This window comes from Panulirus ornatus, chromosome 12 (genome assembly GCF_036320965.1).
Source record: "Panulirus ornatus isolate Po-2019 chromosome 12, ASM3632096v1, whole genome shotgun sequence".
Taxonomy (NCBI): Eukaryota; Metazoa; Arthropoda; class Malacostraca; order Decapoda; family Palinuridae; genus Panulirus; species Panulirus ornatus.
Genome location: NC_092235.1, coordinates 71098315 through 71118754, shown reverse-complemented (window position 1 = coordinate 71118754; position 20440 = coordinate 71098315). Strand labels below are relative to the sequence as shown.

Here is a 20440-nt window from a genome sequence, read left to right as displayed (position 1 = left end):
ATCAAGATGTCCTGGCCGATGAAGTGTCACAAGAACAATAGAACAAATGGGTGCATCCATAAGTGGAGCAGACAAGGGAAGTGGTAACAGGCAAACAAGTAACAAAGAAATGGACTTAATATTTTGAAACTGTTGAATGCGTTGGACAATAGGGTGGTAGATGTAGGGTGCCTGTCATGCGAAAGTATACGAAACGAGAGAGTCATGGTAAATGGTTTGGTGAGAAGAAAAGAGACGGTGAAAGCCTGGCGGAAGACAAAGTATGGAAAAGCGATAGGAGTAGATAGGATTGAAACTGTATTTCTCAAAAAGGTTGGTGACTGAAGTTGAGTGGTTAGTCCTTATGGATCACAGTGTGGTGCCTGAGAACTGGCAGAAAGTCTGTATACTGCCATTTTAGAAAGGCAATGTGGGGCAAAAATGAATTTGTGAATTACAGAGGTGTAGTAAGTCTGGGGAGCATACCCGGTAAGTTGTATGGTAGAGCGGTGATTGAGAAGGTGGTGGCATGCACAGAGCATCAGACTGTGGAGGAGCAGTGAGCTTGTAGGAGTGGCAGAGGATGTGAGCTCAACATTTCTACTTTAAAGACTTTTTGAGAAATACTTAGAGAATCTGGATAACAGTACGATAGGATTGATGGAGATGACTTGTGGGAGGTGATATCAATGTTTTGCTTGGTTCTATCAAGAATCATTATTTCTGAGTTCGGAGACTAATGACAGATATGAAGTAAAGCGGTAGAAAGAGGGGGAGGTGGGTGGTTTGGAGGGTTATGAGATACGACACAGTGAATAAACAACAAATCAGAAGGATGGAGAGTCTTGATATAGTACACAAAGGTGAATTCCATGTGTGGTGAGACTGGGACATCGTACTGGGGAACACGTACATCACTACATCTTAACAAGTGTTTGTAATGGCTTATGAAAGGTAGATGGGGAAGGATTCACATTCTACCATCCAGAATTGTGCCAGCAGTCACTAGAGATGAGACACTATTTGAACGACTCTGTGAGAACAATCACATATCAGGGACAAGGAGACATATTGCTTGTCCCCATCACATTACGCGTCCTTTTTAGTCACATACATATGACCAGACAGAGGCAGGGAGGAGCCATACATATGACCAGACAGAGGCAGGGAGGAGCCATACACATGACTAGACAGAGGCAGGAGCCATACATATGACCAGACAGAGGCAGGGAGGAGCCATACATATGACCAGACAGAGGCAGGGAGGAGCCATTAGAGGAGGAAATGATACTGGTTGCCATCTTCACAATGATGAGGGAAGTGAAAGCACTATGCCAAATTCCAAACAACAGAGTATATCAACCCACCAAAACAACAGAGACAAACCATGTATCGTCCTTCATATAAGCTAATATAAAGGGACTTTAATCACATAGAACAAATAAGATTCCATTTATAAGTGGTTTGGTAAACGAGTGAAGTGCAGGATTTGCGGTCTTCACTGAAAAACATTAAAGACCACATGAATAGTGAGGTGTGGATCCTACACTAATCAAGTGGAGTAGGACTGCATATAGTGGATACTTTTATAACAGCTGAGATCCTTAAATCCTCAAAAGATGTAGGAGCACTCGTTGTCCAGGCTGGAAACCCAAACCTGGTAATCACACATTGATATATAGACCACCAGATACAAAGCCTTAAGAATTTACGAAACAAATTAGAAACATAATAACGTCTTCACTTCCTCGGAAATCCAGTCCTAAATATACTTGTGTTCAAAGACTTCCATTTACCACATATCAAATTAGAAACAGAATAACATCTTCACTTCCATCTACCACATATCAAATGGAGACAAGCAGGATATGCTGACACAGGACGCAGCTCGGATGAACAACTGCAAAAAAAACCATGTAATTCAGACTATGTGAAAAGTTTTTCCTTCGCCAACAAATAACAAAACTAAGTCAAAGGAAATAATATTTTGGACTTAATCTTTACAAAAGTAATATGAACCTTCTATGTGACATCACCATCTCAAACACTTATACTTTGATCACAACCCATCTGAAGCAAAAACAAATCTGGATGCTAAAACATCCAGTCAAAAACACACGTAACATTGGAGGCGTTTTTAATAATTCCAGTTTTAAATGTGCGTAAATGACGTGACCACTTTGGTTGGTCCCCTCAACATACGACATATAGCGTGGAGGTCGAAGTTAGGAAGACGAGAACCTTACAGGAGGCGGAGAACTGCAGACTTTCTAAAGAGGCCACAACTCATCCAACGAAGGAAGACCACAAACTAGAAAGTCCTCAGGACAATTTAGTGGTGGTCTTGTCCCGACGTCTTTCGTGTCATTTGCAGAAAGGGATCCCGAAGATACACCAGAGAATCTGCCACAACACCACACTCACCAAGTGTCATATCAGACACTTCACCAGACCCTACATAGACCCTACATGCCTCCAGATACTCGATACCTACATCAGGTAGAAATCCTCGGGTTCATATGAACCTGCAGCCTGAAGATCTGGTGTTGCCGAGTGCTCCATGTCTGATGTGTCCTGGTGAGGAGAGAGGAAGCAGAAGTAGTGACGCCATGCACGCCGGCTAATCTGCGGCTGCCACCTTTTAGTGGTCAGACAAGGGAGTAGCTGCCTAATGTAGTCTTTTCTCAATGGTTAGTGATTTTTCCTTTGATCTTTGATTTTTGTAAATAAGCCTAAACGGTATCATAGAGTCCTTACGCTTGAGAATGTGATATGAGTCACGAAACGTTGTGCACAGTGATGGCTTGTGCAAAAGATGCTTGTGGCATGAGAAGCGTGGGCAGATTAGAAAGGGTAGTGAGTGGTGGGATGAAGAAGCAAGGTTATTAGTGAAAGAGAAGAGAGGCATTTGGATAATTTTTGCAGGGATACAGTGCAAATGACTGAGAGATGTATAAAAGAAAGAGGCAGGAGGTCAAGAGAAAGGTACAAGAGGTGAAAAAGAGGGCAAATGAGAGTTGGAGTGAGAGAGTACCATTAAATTTTAGGGAGAATAAAAGGATGTTTTGAAAGGAGGTAAATGAGGTGCGTAAGACAAGGGAACAAATGGGAACTTCAGTGAAGGGGCTAATGGGGAGGTGATAACAAGTAGTGGTGATGTGAGAAGGAGATGGAGTGAGTATCTTAAAGGTTTGTTGAATGTGTCTGATGACAGAGTGGCAGATATTGGGTGTTTTGGTCGAGGTGGTGTGCGAAGTGAGAGGGTCAGGGAGAATGATTTAATAAACAGAGAAGAGGTAGTGAAAGCTTTGCGGAAGATGAAAGCAACTAAGGCGGCGGGTTTGGATGGTATTGCAGTGGAATTTGTTTAAAAAGGGGGAGACTGTGTTGTTGACTGGTTGGTGAGGATATTCAGTGAATGTATGGCATATAGTGAAGTGCCTGAGGATTGGCGGAATGCATGTATAGTGCAACTGTACAAAGGCAAAGGGGATAAAGGTGGGTGTTCAAATTACAGAGGTATATGTTTGTTAAGTATTCCTGGTAAATTATATGGGAGGGTATTGATTGAGAGGGTGAAGGCATGTACAGAGCATCAGATTGGGGAGGAGCAGTGTGATTTCAGAAGTGGTAGAGGATGTATGGATCAGGTGTTTGCTTTGAAGAATGTTTGTGAGAAATATTTAGAAAAACAAATGGATTTGTATGTAGCATTTATGGATCTGGAGAAGGCATATGATAGAGTTGATAGAGATGCTTTGTGGAAGGTATTAAGAGTATGTGGCGTGGGAGGCAAGTTGCTAGAGGCAGTGAAAAGTTTTTATCGAGGATGTAAGGCATGTGTACGAGTAGGAAGAGAGGAAAGTGATTGGTTCTCAGTGAATGTCGGTTTCCGGCAGGGGTGCGTAATGACTCCATGGTTGTTTAATTTATATATCTGTCTGTGTATGGATGAGGTTCTTAGGGAGGTAAATGCAAGAGTTTTGGAGAGAGGGGCAAATATGCAGTCTGTTGTGGATGAGAGGGCTTGGGAAGTGTCAGTTGTTGTTCGCTGATGATACAGCACTGGTGGCTGATTCGGGTAAGAAACTGCAGAAGCTGGTGACTCAGTTTAGTAAAGTGTGTGAAAGAAGAAAACTGAGAGTAAATGTGAATAAGAGCAAGGTATGTAGGTATAATAGGGTTGAGGGACAAGTCAATTGGGAAGTAAGTTTGAATGGAGAAAAACTAGAGGAAGTGAAGTGTTTTATATATCTGGGAGTGGATTTGGCAGCGGATGGAACCACAGAAGCGGAAGTGAGTCACAGGTTGGGGAGAGGGCGAAGGTTCTGGGAGCCTTGAAGAATGTGTGGAAGGCGAGAACGATATCTCGGAGAGTAAAAAATGGGTATGTTTGAAGGAATAGTGGTTCTAACAATGTTATATGGTTGTGAGGCATGGGCTATAGATAGGGGTGAGCGGAGGAGGGTGGAAGTGTTGGAAATGAGATGTTTGAGAACAATATGTAGTGTGAGGTGGTTTGATCGAGTAAGTAATGAGAGGGTAAGAGAGATGTGTGGTAATAAAGAGTGTGGTTGAGAGAGCAAAGGAGGGTGTACTGAAATGATTTGGTCACATGGAGAGAATGAGTGAGGAAAGATTGATAAAGAAGATATATGTGTCGGAGGTGGAGGGAACAAGGAGAAGTGGGAAACCAAATTGGAGACGGAAGGATGGAGTGAAAAAGATTTTGAGCGATCGGGGCCTGAACATACAGGAAGGTGAAAGGCGTGCAAGGAACAGAATGAATTGGAAAGATGTGTTATACCGGGGTCGACGTGGTATCAATGGATTGAACCAGGGCATGTGACGCGTCTGGGGTAAACCATGAAAAGTTTTGCAGGGAACTGGATGTGGAAAGGGAGCTGTGGGTTCGGTGCATTAGACGTGACAGCTAGAGACTAAGTGTGAACGAATGTGGCCTATGTTGTCTTTCCCTAGCGCTACCTCGCGCGCGTGCCGGGGGGGGGGGGGGGGGGGGGGGGGGTGGCGAGAATGGATGAAGGGTAGCATGTATGAATATGTACAGGTGTATATATGTATATGTCTGTGTATGTATGTGTATGTATACGTTGAAATTTATAGGTATGTATATGTGATTCCTTTGCTAACTTAAGGGATTTATCAATGAAAGATCTAGGGTACTTTAACTTAGATCTAATAGAATATATCTTCTCAAACTCATCATCAATATACTCTGAAGTGCAAATACGAAATGCTTTCTCCAGATGGATCAGGAGAGAGCATATGATAGTGTGAATAGAGATGCTTTGAGGACGGTATTAAGAATATATGTTGTGGGAGGTAAGCTGCTAGAAGCAGTGCAAAGTTTTTATCAAGGATGTAAGGCATGTGTACGAGTAGAAAGAGAGGAAAGTGATTGGTTCTCAGTGAATATCGGTTTGTGGCAGGGGTGCGTGATGTCTCTATGGCTGTTTAATTTGTTTATGGATGGAGTTGTTAGGGAGGTGAATGCAAGAGTTTTGGAGAGAGGGGCAAGTATGCAGTCTGTTGTGGATGAGAGGGCTTGGGAAGTGAGTCAGTTGTTGTTCGCTGATGATACAGTGCTGGTGGCTGATTCGTGTGAGAAACTGCAAAAGTTGGTGACTGAGTTTGGTAAAGTGTGTGAAAGAAGAAAGTTGAGAGTAAATGTGAATAAAAGCAAGGTTATAGGTACAGTAGGGTTAAGGGACAAGTTAACTGGGAGGTAAGTTTGAATGGAAAAAAAAAAAAGCTCGAGGAAGTGAAGTGTTGTAGATATCTGAGAGTGGATTTGGCAGCGGGTGGAACCATGGAAGCGGAAGTGAGTCACAGGGTGGGGGAGGGGGCAAAGGTTCTGGGAGCGTTGAAGAATGTGTGGAAGGCGAGAACGTTATCTCGGAGAGCAAAAGTGGGTATGTTTAAAGGAATAGTGGTTCCAACAATGTTATATGGTTGCTGGGCGTGGGCTACAGATAGGGTTGTGCGGAGGAAGGATGTGTTGGCAATGAATAATTTGAGGACAATATGTGTTGTGAGGTGGTTTGATCGGGTAAGTAATGAAAGGGTAAGAGAGATGTGTGGTAATAAAAAGAGCGTGGTTGAGAAAACAGAAGAGGGTGAATTGAAAAGGTTTGGTCACATGGAGAGAATGAGTGAGGAAAGATTGACAAAAGGATATATGGGTCAGAGGTGAAGGGAACGAGGAGAAGTGGGAGACCTAATTTGAGGTGGAAGGATGGAGTGAAAAAGATTTTGAGCGATCGGGGCCTGAACATACAGGAGGGTGAAAGGCGTGCAAGGAATAGTGAATTGGAACGATGTGGTATACCTGGGTCGACGTGCTGTCAATGGATTGAACCAGATGACAGAGTTTAATTATCATTTCAATCTATGTTCCTTAGGGCATTAAGTTTTTGCAGTCCAGAGTTTATTGATGATGAGTTTGACAAGATATATTCTATTGGATCTAAGTTAAAGTACCCTAGATCTTTGATTGATAAATCCCTTAAGTTAGCAACGAAAACATTTTCTAGAGTTGATCCCAAACCTGCTATTGACAGCAAGAATCTTTTAGTTCTCCCTTTAAATAGTAATTCTACTTTACCTCGCATTTTGCTTAAACCCTTTAATGCAAATGTTGCTTTCAGCAACAATGATACTATAAAGAATATCTTAATCAGGAACTTAATCAGGAAAATTCTCATGGATGCACCTATAAAGTGTCATGTAGAAATTGTGATAAGTTTTATGTTGGGCAGAGTGGTAAGGCTCTTTATGTTAGACTCAAGCAACATAAATGTAGTGTACAAACAGGACAAGAATCAAGTTCCTTGTTTAATCACGTCAAAAACTATGATCATTGTATTGACAGGAGTAATGCTATCTCAGTTATTAACTCTAACTCCAGTACCACGAGAGATATCATTGAATCTTCTATTATTAAATACACAAAGAATTATAGCCTTAATATTAGTGAAGGTCAGTACAAATAGGATAGCTTTATTGTTGATAAAATCTGTAAGCAATTCCACTTCTTTTTCACATAATAAGTTTATGACACGTTCGTTGTCTGTCTTGGACAAACAATTGTTTACCAAATGGCGTCCTAGCTACGTCTCTTCGTTGTATATCAACTGACTGTTATATTTCTCTCTTGTGTCTCCCCTGATGATGTGATTATTACACGAAAGTGCACTTGGAAACCACACTCTTTTTATTACCACACATCTCTCTTACCCTATCAAACCACCTCACACCGCATATTGTCCTCAAACATTTCGTTTCTAACACATCCACTCCCCTCTGCACGACCCTATCTATAGCCCATGCCTCGGAACCATATAACTTTGTTGAAACCACTATTCCTTCAAACATACCCATTTTTGCTCTTCCAGATAACGTTCTCGCCTTCCACACATTCTTCAACGCTCCCAGAACCTTCGCCCCCTTCCCCACCCTGTGACTCACTTCCGCTTCCATGGTTCCATTCTCTGTATATCTAATAATAAAAGATTTAATGATACTTCTCGTGGTACAGGAGTTAGAGTTAATAACTGAGATGGCATTACTCCAGTCAATAAAATTATCATAATTTTTAACATGATTAAACAAGACATTTGATTATGCCCTGTTCTTAAACTATATTTATGTTGCTTGAGTCTAACAGAAATATCCTTACCGATATGCCCAACATAAAACTTATCACAATTTCTACATGGTACTCTACAGATACATCCTGCAGAAATTTCTGGTGAGTTCCTGATTAAGATATTCTTTATAGTATTGTTGCTGAAGGCAACATTTACATTAAAGGATTTAAGCACCGTGGGAAGCAAAGTAAAATTATTATCAAAAGGGAGAACTAAAAGGTTTTTGCCAGCGGGATTTTTCAATGAAAGATCTAGGATACTTTAACTTGGATCCAATAGGATATATCTTCTCAAATTCAACATCAATAAACTCTGGACTGCAAGTACGTAATGCCCTAAGGAACATAGACTGGAATGATATTCTAACTCTGTCATGTTGAGCTGAGTTATAATGGATATATGAGCATACATTGGTAGGCTTTCTGTATATGCTAAACATAAACTTGATAGAATTTGTAAACAGTTCCTCTTCTTGTCCACATAATAAGTTTATGATACGCTTGTTGCCATACTCGAACGAGCCCGACCTACATTCGGATAGTCAATTGTTTACCAAATGGTGTCCTATCAACTGAGTTATATTTGTTTTTTGTTTCTACCTTGATGATGTGATCATTACACGAAAGTGCACGCCTCTCACCCTCCTGTATATTCAGGCTCCGATCGCTCAAAGTCTTTTCCACTCCATCCTTCCACCTCCAATTTAGTCTCCCGTTTCTCCTTGTTCCTTCCACCTCTGACATATATATCCTCTTTGTCAATCTTTCCTCACTCATTCTCTCCAAATGTCCAAACCATTTCAACACACCTTCTGCGCTCTCAACCATACTTTTTATTACCAAACATCTCTCTTACCCTTTCATTACTTACTCGATCAAACCACCTCACACCACATATTGTCCTCAAACATTTCATTTCCAACACATCCACCCTCCTCCGTAAAACCCTATCTATATCCCATGCCTCGCAACCATATAACATTGTTGGAACCACTATTCCTTCAAACATACCCATTTTTGCTCTCCGAGATAACTTTCTCTCCTTCCACACATTCTTCATCGCTCCCAGAACCTTTACCACCTACTCCACCCTGTGACTCACTTCCTCCAGTTTTTCTCCACTGAAAATTACATCCCAATATATATATATATATATATATATATATATATATATATATATATATATATATATATATATATATATATATATATATATACTGGAGGAAGTAAAGTGTTTTAGATATCTGGAAGTGGATCTGGCAGCGGATGGAACCATGGAAGCGGAAGTGGATCATAGGGTGGCGGAGGGGGCGAAAATCCTGGGAGCCTTGAAGAATGTGTGGAAGTCGAGAACATTATCTCGGAAAGCAAAAATGGGTATGTTTGAAGGAATAGTGGTTCCAACAATGTTGTATGGTTGCGAGGCGTGGGCTATGGATAGAGTTGTGCGCAGGAGGGTGGATGTGCTGGAAATGAGATGTTTGAGGACAATGTGTGGTGTGAGGTGGTTTGATCGAGTAAGTAACGTAAGGGTAAGAGAGATGTGTGGAAATAAAAAGAGCGTGGTTGAGAGAGCAGAAGAGGGTGTTTTGAAATGGTTTGGGCACATGGAGAGAATGAGTGAGGAAAGATTGACCAAGAGGATATATGTGTCGGAGGTGGAGGGAACGAGGAGAAGTGGAAGACCAAATTGGAGGTGGAAAGATGGTGTGAAAAAGATTTTGAGTGATCGGGGCCTGAACATGCTGGAGGGTGAAAGGAGGGCAAGGAATAGAGTGAATTGGATCGATGTGGTATACTGGGGTTGACGTGCTGTCAGTGGATTGAATCAGGGCATGTGAAGCGTCTGGGGTAAACCATGGAAAGCTGTGTAGGTATGTATATTTGCGTGTGTGGACGTGTATGTATATACATGTGTATGGGGGTGGGTTGGGCCATTTCTTTCGTCTGTTTCCTTGCGCTACCTCGCAAACGCGGGAGAGAGCGACAAAGCAATATATATATATATATATATATATATATATATATATATATATATATATATATATATATATATATATATGTGTGTGTGTGTGTGTGTGTGTGTGTGTGTGTGTGTGTGTGTGTGTGTGTGTGTGTGTGTGTTCCCTGGGGATAGGGGAGAAAGAATACTTCCCACGTATTCCCTGCATGTCGTAGAAGGCGACTAAAAGGGGAGGGAGTGGGGGGCTGGAAATCCTCCCCTCTCGTTTTTTTTTAATTTTCCAAAGGAAGGAACAGAGAATTGGGCCAGGTGAGGGTATTCCCTCAAAGGCCCACTCCTCTGTTCTTAACGCTACCTCGCTAATGCGGGAAATGGCGAATAGTTTGAAAGAAAGAAAGAAAAGATATATATATATATTTTTTTTTTATACTTTGTCGCTGTCTCCCGCGTTTGCGAGGTAGCGCAAGGAAACAGACGAAAGAAATGGCCCAACCCCCCCCATACACATGCATATACATACGTCCACACACGCAAATATACATACCTACACAGCTTTCCATGGTTTACCCCAGACGCTTCACATGCCTTGATTCAATCCACTGACAGCACGTCAACCCCGGTATACCACATCGCTCCAATTCACTCTATTCCTTGCCCTCCTTTCACCCTCCTGCATGTTCAGGCCCCGATCACACAAAATCTTTTTCACTCCATCTTTCCACCTCCAATTTGGTCTCCCTCTTCTCCTTGCTCCCTCCACCTCCGACACATATATCCTCTTGGTCAATCTTTCCTCACTCATCCTCTCCATGTGCCCAAACCACTTCAAAACACCCTCTTCTGCTCTCTCAACCACGCTCTTTTTATTTCCACACATCTCTCTTACCCTTACGTTACTCACTCGATCAAACCACCTCACACCACACACTGTCCTCAAACATCTCATTTCCAGCACATCCATCCTCCTGCGCACCACTCTATCCATAGCCCATGCCTCGCAACCATACAACATTGTTGGAACCACTATTCCTTCAAACATACCCATTTTTGCTTTCCGAGATAATGTTCTCGACTTCCACACATTCTTCAAGGCTCCCAGAATTTTCGCCCCCTCCCCCATCCTATGATCCACTTCCGCTTCCATGGTTCCATCCGCTGCCAGATCCACTCCCAGATATCTAAAACACTTCACTTCCTCCAGTTTTTCTCCATTCAAACTCACCTCCCAATTGACTTGACCCTCAACCCTACAGTACCTAATAACCTTGCTCTTATTCACATTTACTCTTAACTTTCTTCTTTCACACACTTTACCAAACTCAGTCATATATATATATATATATATATATATATATATATATATATATATATATATATTATTATTTTTTTTTTATTATACTTTGTCGCTGTCTCCCGCGTTTGCGAGGTAGCGCAAGGAAACAGACGAAAGAAATGGCCCAACCCCCCCCATACACATGTATATACATACGTCCACACACGCAAATATACATACCTACACAGCTTTCCATGGTTTACCCCAGACGCTTCACATGCCCTGTTTCAATCCACTGACAGCACGTCAACCCCGGTATACCACATCGATCCAATTCACTCTATTCCTTGCCCTCCTTTCACCCTCCTGCATGTTCAGGCCCCGATCACACAAAATCTTTTTCACTCCATCTTTCCACCTCCAATTTGGTCTCCCTCTTCTCCTTGTTCCCTCCACCTCCGACACATATATCCTCTTGGTCAATCTTTCCTCACTCATCCTCTCCATGTGCCCAAACCACTTCAAAACACCCTCCTCTGCTCTCTCAACCACGCTCTTTTTATTTCCACACATCTCTCTTACCCTTACGTTACTCACTCGATCAAACCACCTCACACCACACATTGTCCTCAAACATCTCATTTCCAGCACATCCATCCTCCTGCGCACAACTCTATCCATAGCCCACGCCTCGCAACCATACAACATTGTTGGAACCACTATTCCTTCAAACATACCCATTTTTGCTTTCCGAGATAATGTTCTCGACTTCCACACATTCTTCAAGGCCCCCAGGATTTTCGCCCCCTCCCCCACCCTATGATCCACTTCCGCTTCCATGGTTCCATCCGCTGCCAGATCCACTCCCAGATATCTAAAACACTTCACTTCCTCCAGTTTTTCTCCATTCAAACTCACCTCCCAATTGACTTGACCCTCAACCCTACTGTACCTAATAACCTTGCTCTTATTCACATTTACTCTTAACTTTCTTCTTCCACACACTTTACCAAACTCAGTCACCAGCTTCTGCAGTTTCTCACATGAATCAGCCACCAGCGCTGTATCATCAGCGAACAACAACTGACTCACTTCCCAAACTCTCTCATCCCCAACAGACTTCATACTTGCCCCTCTTTCCAAAACTCTTGCATTTACCTCCCTAACAACCCCATCCATAAACAAATTAAACAACCATGGAGACATCACACACCCCTGCCGCAAACCTACATTCACTGAGAACCAATCACTTTCCTCTCTTCCTACACGTACACATGCCTTACATCCTCGATAAAAACTTTTCACTGCTTCTAACAACTTTCCTCCCACACCATATATTCTTAATACCTTCCACAGAGCATCTCTATCAACTCTATCATATGCCTTCTCCAGATCCATAAATGCTACATACAAATCCATTTGCTTTTCTAAGTATTTCTCACATACATTCTTCAAAGCAAACACCTGATCCACACATCCTCTACCACTTCTGAAACCACACTGCTCTTCCCCAATCTGATGCTCTGTACATGCCTTCACCCTCTCAATCAATACCCTCCCATATAATTTACCAGGAATATTCAACAAACTTATACCTCTGTAATTTGAGCACTCACTCTTATCCCCTTTGCCTTTGTACAATGGCACTATGCACGCATTCCGCCAATCCTCAGGCACCTCACCATGAGTCATACATACATTAAATAACCTTACCAACCAGTCAACAATACAGTCACCCCCTTTTTTAATAAATTCCACTGCAATACCCTCCAAACCTGCTGCCTTGCCGGCTTTCATCTCCCGCAAAGCTTTCACTACAACTTCTCTGTTTACCAAATCATTTTCCCTAACCCTCTCACTTTGCACACCACCTCGACCAAAACACCCTATATCTGCCACTCTATCATCAAACACATTCAACAAACCTTCAAAATACTCACTCCATCTCCTTCTCACATCACCACTACTTGTTATCACCTCCCCACTTGCGCCCTTCACCGAAGTTCCCATTTGCTCCCTTGTCTTACGCACTTTATTTACCTCCTTCCAGAACATCTTTTTATTCTCCCTAAAATTTAATGATACTCTCTCACCCCAACTCTCATTTGCCCTTTTTTTCACCTCTTGCACCTTTCTCTTGACCTCCTGTCTCTTTCTTTTATACATCTCCCACTCAATTGCATTTTTTCCCTGCAAAAATCGTCCAAATGCCTCTCTCTTCTCTTTCACTAATACTCTTACTTCTTCATCCCACCACTCACTACCCTTTCTAATCAACCCACCTCCCACTCTTCTCATGCCACAAGCATCTTTTGCGCAATCCATCACTGATTCCCTAAATACATCCCATTCCTCCCCCACTCCCCTTACTTCCATTGTTCTCACCTTTTTCCATTCTGTACTCAGTCTCTCCTGGTACTTCCTCACACAGGTCTCCTTCTCAAGCTCACTTACTCTCACCACCCTCTTCATCCCAACATTCACTCTTCTTTTCTGAAAACGCATACAAATCTTCACCTTATCCTCCACAAGATAATGATCAGACATCCCTCCAGTTGCACCTCTCAGCACATTAACATCCAAAAGTCTCTCTTTCGCACGCCTGTCAATTAACACGTAATCCAATAACGCTCTCTGGCCATCTCTCCTACTTACATAAGTATACTTATGTATATCTCGCTTTTTAAACCAGGTATTCCCAATCATCAGTCCTTTTTCAGCACATAAATCTACAAGCTCTTCACCATTTCCATTTACAACACTGAACACCCCATGTATACCAATTATTCCCTCAACTGCCACATTACTCACCTTTGCATTCAAATCACCCATCACTATGACCCGGTCTCGTGCATCAAAACCACTAACACACTCATTCAGCTGCTCCCAAAACACTTGCCTCTCTTGATCTTTCTGTGTGTGTGTGTGTGTGTATATATGTATATATATATGTATATTATCCCTGGGGATAGGGGTGAAAGAATACTTCCCACGTATTCCTCGCGTGTCGTAGAAAGCGACTAGAGGGGACGGGAGCGGGGGGCCAGAAATCCTCCCCTCCTTGTATTAACTTTCTAAAATGGGAAACAGAAGAAGGAGTCACGCGGGGAGTGCTCATCCTCCTCGAAGGCTCAGAGTGGGGTGCCTAAATGTGTGTGGATGTAACCAAGATGTGAAAAAAGGAGAGATAGGTAGTATGTTTGAGGAAAGGAACCTGGATGTTTTGGCTCTGAGTGAAACGAAGCTCAAGGGTAAAGGGGAAGAATGGTTTGGGAATGTCTGGGGAGTAAAGTCAGGGGTTAGTGAGAGGACAAGAGCAAGGGAAGGAGTAGCAATACTCCTGAAACAGGAGTTGTGGGAGTATGTGATAGAGTGTAAGAAAGTAAATTCTCGATTAATATGGGTAAAACTGAAAGTTGATGGAGAGAGGTGGGTGATTATTGGTGCATATGCACCTGGGCATGAGAAGAAAGAATATATATATATATATATATATATATATATATATATATATATATATATATATATATATATATATATATATATATATATATATATATATATATATGTGTGTGTGTGTGTGTGTGTGTGTGTGTGTGTATGAGGTGTGTTGGTAGGGAGATAATACTGAGGTTCTAAGCAGGTAGGAGAGAGTGACCATCTTAACTGTTAACTGGTTTTCCATGTACATGAGCCGCAGCTCTGGGTTTAAATGCTCCTCAAGGTTAAGGTTTGCTGTGGTGCTCTTGTTGTGGGCGTGGGTACTGTGGGTAGGCCAGCCACTGGTGGTGGTGTGGGTGTGGGATACTCACTGGTCCTGGCAGCACGGGTCTGGGCGGCGGGTGTGGGCTGGTCGGCGGCCGGCAGGTCAGTGTGGTAGACGCCCACGTGGTGGGTACATGTATCGTTACGACCACCACACACACGACACATGTCCTCCCGGGACCTTCCTCCCAGACGACCATCGCAAGACAGACGCTGTGGACGTGACACCTGCCACCATTATCACTCTCCATATCTGTCTGAATCTTTATCATCTTATTATCACTTTAATCCCCCCCCCTCTCTCTCTCTCTCTCTCTCTCTCTCTCTCTCTCTCTCTCTCTCTCTCTCTCTCTCTCTCTCTCACCGGGGTGAGGTGGGCGGGAAGAAGTGAGTGTGTGTCAATGTTTTCATCTCCCGAACCTTCACGATCATACTCATCAGCAAATTAAATAATGAGTTTGCATCACAGCACCTCCAGCTCCAGCTCTAGCTCCAGCTCTAGCTACAGCTTCAGCTCCAGCTTCAGCTTCAGCTACAGCTCTAGCTTCAGCTACAGCTTCAGCTCCAGCTCCAGCTCCAGCTCCAGCTCTAGCTCCAGCTCTAGCTACAGCTTCAGCTCCAGCTTCAGCTACAGCTCTAGCTTCAGCTCCAGCTTCAGCTCCAGCTCCAGCTCCAGCTTCAGCTCTAGCTTCAGCTCCAGCTCTAGCTTCAGCTCCAGCTTAAGCTCCAGCTTCAGCTCTAGCTCCAGCTCTAGCTTCAGCTCCAGCTCCAGCTTCAGCTCCAGCTTCAGCTACAGCTCTAGCTTCAGCTCCAGCTTCAGCTCCAGCTCTAGCTCCAGCTTCAGCTCCAGCTCTAGCTCCAGCTCTAGCTTCAGCTCAAGCTCTAGCTTCAGCTCTAGCTCTAGCTCTAGCTTCAGCTCCAGCTCCAGCTCCAGCTCTAGCTTCAGCTCCAGCTCAAGCTCTAGCTTCAGCTCCAGCTCAAGCTCTAGCTTCAGCTCTAGCTCTAGCTTCAGCTCCAGCTCCAGCTTTAGCTTCAGCTCAAGCTCTAGCTTCAGCTCTAGCTTCAGCTCTAGCTCCAGCTCCAGCTCTAGCTCCCGCTCCAGCTCTAGCTCCCGCTCCAGCTACAGCTCCAGCTCTAGCTCCAGCTCTAGCTTCAACTCCAGCTCAAGCTCTAGCTTCAGCTCTAGCTCTAGCTTCAGCTCCAGCTCTAGCTCCAGCTAGTGGAGATAATACTATGTAAATGAAGCTTTGTACAGTGGCTGTTGATGTGTAGTGGAAGGGGTAATGTGTTGTGGGGGTGGGATGTTTAGTGGAGGGGTAATGTGTAATGGTTGTATGATATATAGTGGCACGGTAATATGTACGGAGGGGTGATATGTAGTGGAGGGGTAATAAGTAGTGGGGGTATGATATATAGTGGAGGGGTAATGTGCAGTTGGGGTATGATATGTAGTAGAGGGGTAATGTGTAGTGAGGGTGTGATATATAGTGGAGGGGTAATGTGTAGTGGGGGTATGATATATAGTGGAGGGTAATGTGTAGCGAGGTTGTGATATATAGTGGAGGGGTAATGTCTTGTGGGGTGCGATATATAGTGAAGGGGTAATGTGTAGTGGAGATGTGATATATGGTGGCAGGGTAATATGTAGTGGGGTTGTGATATATAGGAGGGGCAATGTGTAATGGGGTGATATATAATGGCAGGCTAATGTGTAGTGGGGGTGTGATATATAGTGGCAGGGGGAATGTGTAGTGGGGGTGTGATATATATAGTGACAGGGGGAATGTGTAGTGGGGGTGTGATATATATATAGTGGCAGGGGGAATGTGTAGTGGGGTGATATATATATATATATATAGTGGTAGGGGTAATGTGTAGTGGGAGTGTTTTATATATAGTGGCAGGGGGAATGTGTAGTGAGGATGTGATATATATAGTGGCAGGGATAATGTGTAGTGGGGTGATATATATAGTGGCAGGGGTAATGTGCATTGGAGTGTGATATATATAGTGGCAGGGGTAATGTGTAGTGGGGTGATATATATAGTGGCAGGGGTAATGTGTATTGGAGTGTGATATATATAGTGGCAGGGGTAATGTGTATTGGAGTGTGATATATATAGTGGCAGGGGTAATGTGTATTGGAGTGTGATATATATAGTGGCAGGGGTAATGTGTAGTGGGGGTGTGACATAGTGATTGGTGGGTAAAATACTCACAAGACAACGGCCGTTGACACAGAGACCATCAGACCACGGGTGGCTCTTGCAGTGAGTACCGTCACTCACCTTACCAAAGGTGTAAATAATGCCCTCCCCCTCTCCCTCACACACCAGGGCACATGGGTTGATGCCACCTGGACCAGGTCAGGTCACGGCAAGGAACAGGACACAGCACAGCGGCCAATCAGGGTAATTGAGAAAAAATAGGATGTGTTATGTAAACAAGAGCAACAACTGAATAAAGTTACCAATAATTAGAAACATATAAAAAGCCAAATAACTCTTTTTATTACCACACATTCTTACCCTTTCATAGCCTACTCGATCAAACCACCTCACACCACATATAGTCCTCAAACATCTCTTTTCCAACACAACCCTATCTATAGCCCACGCCTCGCAACCATATAATATTGTTGGTCATTCTTATCCTTCAAACATACCCATTTTTCGTTTCCGAGATAACGTTCTCTCTCCCCACACATACTTCATAGCTCCCAGAATCTTCGCCCCCTCCCCCACCCTATGACTCACTTCCGCTTCCATGTTTCCATTCGCTGCCCAGTCGACTTCCAGATATCTAAAACACTTCACTTCCTCCAATTTTTCTCCATTCAAACTTCCATCCCAACTAACTTGTCTCTCAACCCTGTTGAACTTAATAACCATGCTTTTATTCACATTAACTCCCAGCTTTCTCCTTTCACACGTTTTTCCAAACTCAGTCACCATCTTCAGCAGTTTCTCATTCGAATCAGCCACCAAAGCTGTATCATCATCGAACAACAACTAACTCACTACTCAGGCTCTCTCATCCCCAACAGGATGCATACTTGCCCCTCTCTCCGAAACTCTTGCATTTACTTCCCTAACCATCCCATCCATAAACAAATCAAACAACCATGGAGACCTCACACACCCCTGCCTCAGACTGACTTTCACTAGGAACCAACCACTCTCCGCTCTTCATACTCGTACACATGCCTTACACCTTTGGCAAAAACTGACTGCTTCTAACAGCTTATTCCCACACCATATATTCTTAATACCTTCTACATCGTATCTCTATTACCCTATCATATGCCTTCTCCAGATCCATAAACGCCACGTACAAATCCATCGGTTTTCTAAGTATTTCTTACACACATTATTTAGAGTAAACACCTGATCCACTCATCTTCTACCACTTCTGAAACCACACTGCTCCTCCCCATACAACTTACCAGGTATACTCAAGAAACTTATGCCTCTGTAAGTTGAACACTTACTTTTATCCCCATTGCCTTTGTACAATGGCACTCTACATGCATTCCGCCAATCCTCAGGCACTTCACCATGATCCATACGTACGTTGACTATCCTTACTAGTAACCAATCAACAACACAGTCACCCCTTTCTTAATAAGTTCAACTGTAATACCATGCAAGCAGCCACCTCTCGGGAGCAGGAGGCATGCAAGCAGCCACCTCTCGGGAGCAGGAGGCATGCAAGCAGCCACCTCTCGGGAGCAGGAGGCATGCAAGCAGCCACCTCTCGGGAGCAGGAGGCACGCAAGCAGCCACCTCTCGGGAGCAGGAGACGTGCAAGTAGCCACCTCTCGGGAGCAGGAGACGTGCAAGCAGCCACCTCTCGGGAGCAGGAGGCACGCAACAGCCACCTCTTGGGAGCAGGAGACGTGCAAGCAGCCATCTCTCGGGAGCAGGAGACGTAAGAGAAAGAGAGAAGCAAGTGTGCGTTGAAGGAAAAAGTGGTTCAGATTGAGGAGTGAGAGAGGAAGGTAATATTTCTCTCGAGTAAACTGTGTCTGGCACTTGCCCAGATGTATGGACATGAGCAGCACAGCACACAGGGACGGGTCGAACCAGTGTCCAGCTGTTGCGGTAACAGTCTCTAGATGTCAGTAACAGAAGTATGGTGGACGGCATGACGAGCTGGCCGGTATGTTCAAAGTGACAATTGATGATGATATTTCTGATATCAAAGATTTCATTATGAAAGTATTGGAAGAAGCATAAACCGCACACCTCACTAACATATTACGTCAAATGTTTAAAACAAAAAATTCAACTCGGAGATAAAACAAAGCAGGAGGTTCATACGGCAGGTTTCAGGAGCCAATATTGACATAAAACTCGTCAATCTGTGAAGCAATGTAACGTTGGTTTGAGCAAGGCCATCCTGACCTTGACTTGTCACCAACATTTCTAGATGAAATATTGTTTTGTCTGTGTTTATTTTTCCTTTGGTCTGTGTTAGTGAAAGCTACAGTCAGTGTTAGTGAGAGATACAGTCAGTGTTACTGAGAGATACAGTCAGTGTTAGTGAGAGACAGAGTCAGTGTTAGTGAGAGACAGAGTCAGTGTTAGTGAGAGACAGAGTCGGTGGCAGTGAGAGATAGAATCAGTGGCAGTGAAGGATACAGTCAGTATAAGTGAGAGATACAGTCAGTGTTAGTGAAAGATATAGTCAGTATAAATGAGAGATACAGTCAGTATAAGTGAGAGATACAGTCAGTATAAGTGAGAGATACAGTCAGTATTAGTGAGAGATACAGTCAGTATAAATGACAGATACAGTGATGTACAGAGCGAGCCAGTGTGTTATGAGGTAACCTCACCTTGTGTGTAGGGAACCCAGTTGTTGACCAATCTGCCGAAGACTCGTCTGTTGTTGTAGTGGCGACACTGAGCAGCCCTGAGGGAGAGTGCGGACACCTGGCCTGGCGGACAGGCGCCGCTGCCACACACTCCGTACTGCACACTCTCCCCTCCACACTGGTCGTGGCTCGTCCGTACCCCTGACCCTGGCATTACCCTGCAGCAGCAGAACAAGTTACTTGGTCGAATATTCTGCCAACCTCAAGGCGGGCGTCAGAGACTCACTGGATGATTTACTTGGGAAACTTTGTGAACTTAAGAAGAGTTTAGGAAGTGTTACACCTGACTACCTGGGGACATCTTAAAGGGAACATGTAAGTCAGATATACGTATGACCTGTCCAGCTTTGTGGTCTTGGGTGAGGAGAGAGAGAGAGAGAGAGAGAGAGAGAGAGAGAGAGAGAGAGAGAGAGAGAGAGAGAGAGAGAGAGAGAGAGAGAGAGAGAGAGAGAGAGAGAGAGAGAGAGAGAGAGAGAGAGAGAGAGAGAGAGAGAGAGAGAGAGAGAGAGAGAGAGAAAGAGAGAGAGAGAGCTTTATCAAAATTCGCATTTTGAGGTTATTGTTGTAGAGTCCACTTTCTGGATGGTTGTATGATGGGTAAGCACAACTTACAATGTTATAATCATAGTTCCATGTTATCTATATATGACAGTAACACACCTTTGCATGATAGGTGTCACCGCGCACCGTTTGTGTGTGTGTATGTGTGTGTGTGTGTAATAGATAGGTGAACTTATACATTGTTCTCAGCCTTTACCGCCAGGCTGCTGTCCCCGTCAAGGATAAACACAGGGCTTGGCACATACCCCGTGGTCAACAGAAAGACTCGGGTCTTGCTGCTTGTGGCCCTCGTAATCCATCTCCGAGATGAGATCTTACGACATTATCCATAATTACACAGGAAGAGGCAGG

The 20440-nt window shown here is 43.7% G+C and overlaps 1 protein-coding gene across 2 annotated transcripts in view; it reads right to left on the bottom strand.

The window, feature by feature from the left end:
• The window catches only part of LOC139752235 (ADAMTS-like protein 5), a 135796-nt gene that overhangs the window by 3686 nt on the left and 111670 nt on the right, over positions 1 to 20440 (bottom strand). Inside the window, exons 5-7 of one of the 2 annotated variants that reach the window (XM_071668269.1) lie at positions 19490 to 19686; positions 16869 to 17005; positions 14697 to 14862 (exon numbers count right to left, since the gene is read on the bottom strand). In XM_071668269.1, coding sequence (XP_071524370.1) covers positions 14697 to 14862; positions 16869 to 17005; positions 19490 to 19686 — 500 coding nt within the window. The remainder of the gene's footprint in view (positions 1 to 14696; positions 14863 to 16868; positions 17006 to 19489; positions 19687 to 20440) is intronic. The other variant, XM_071668270.1, reaches the window with a different exon arrangement.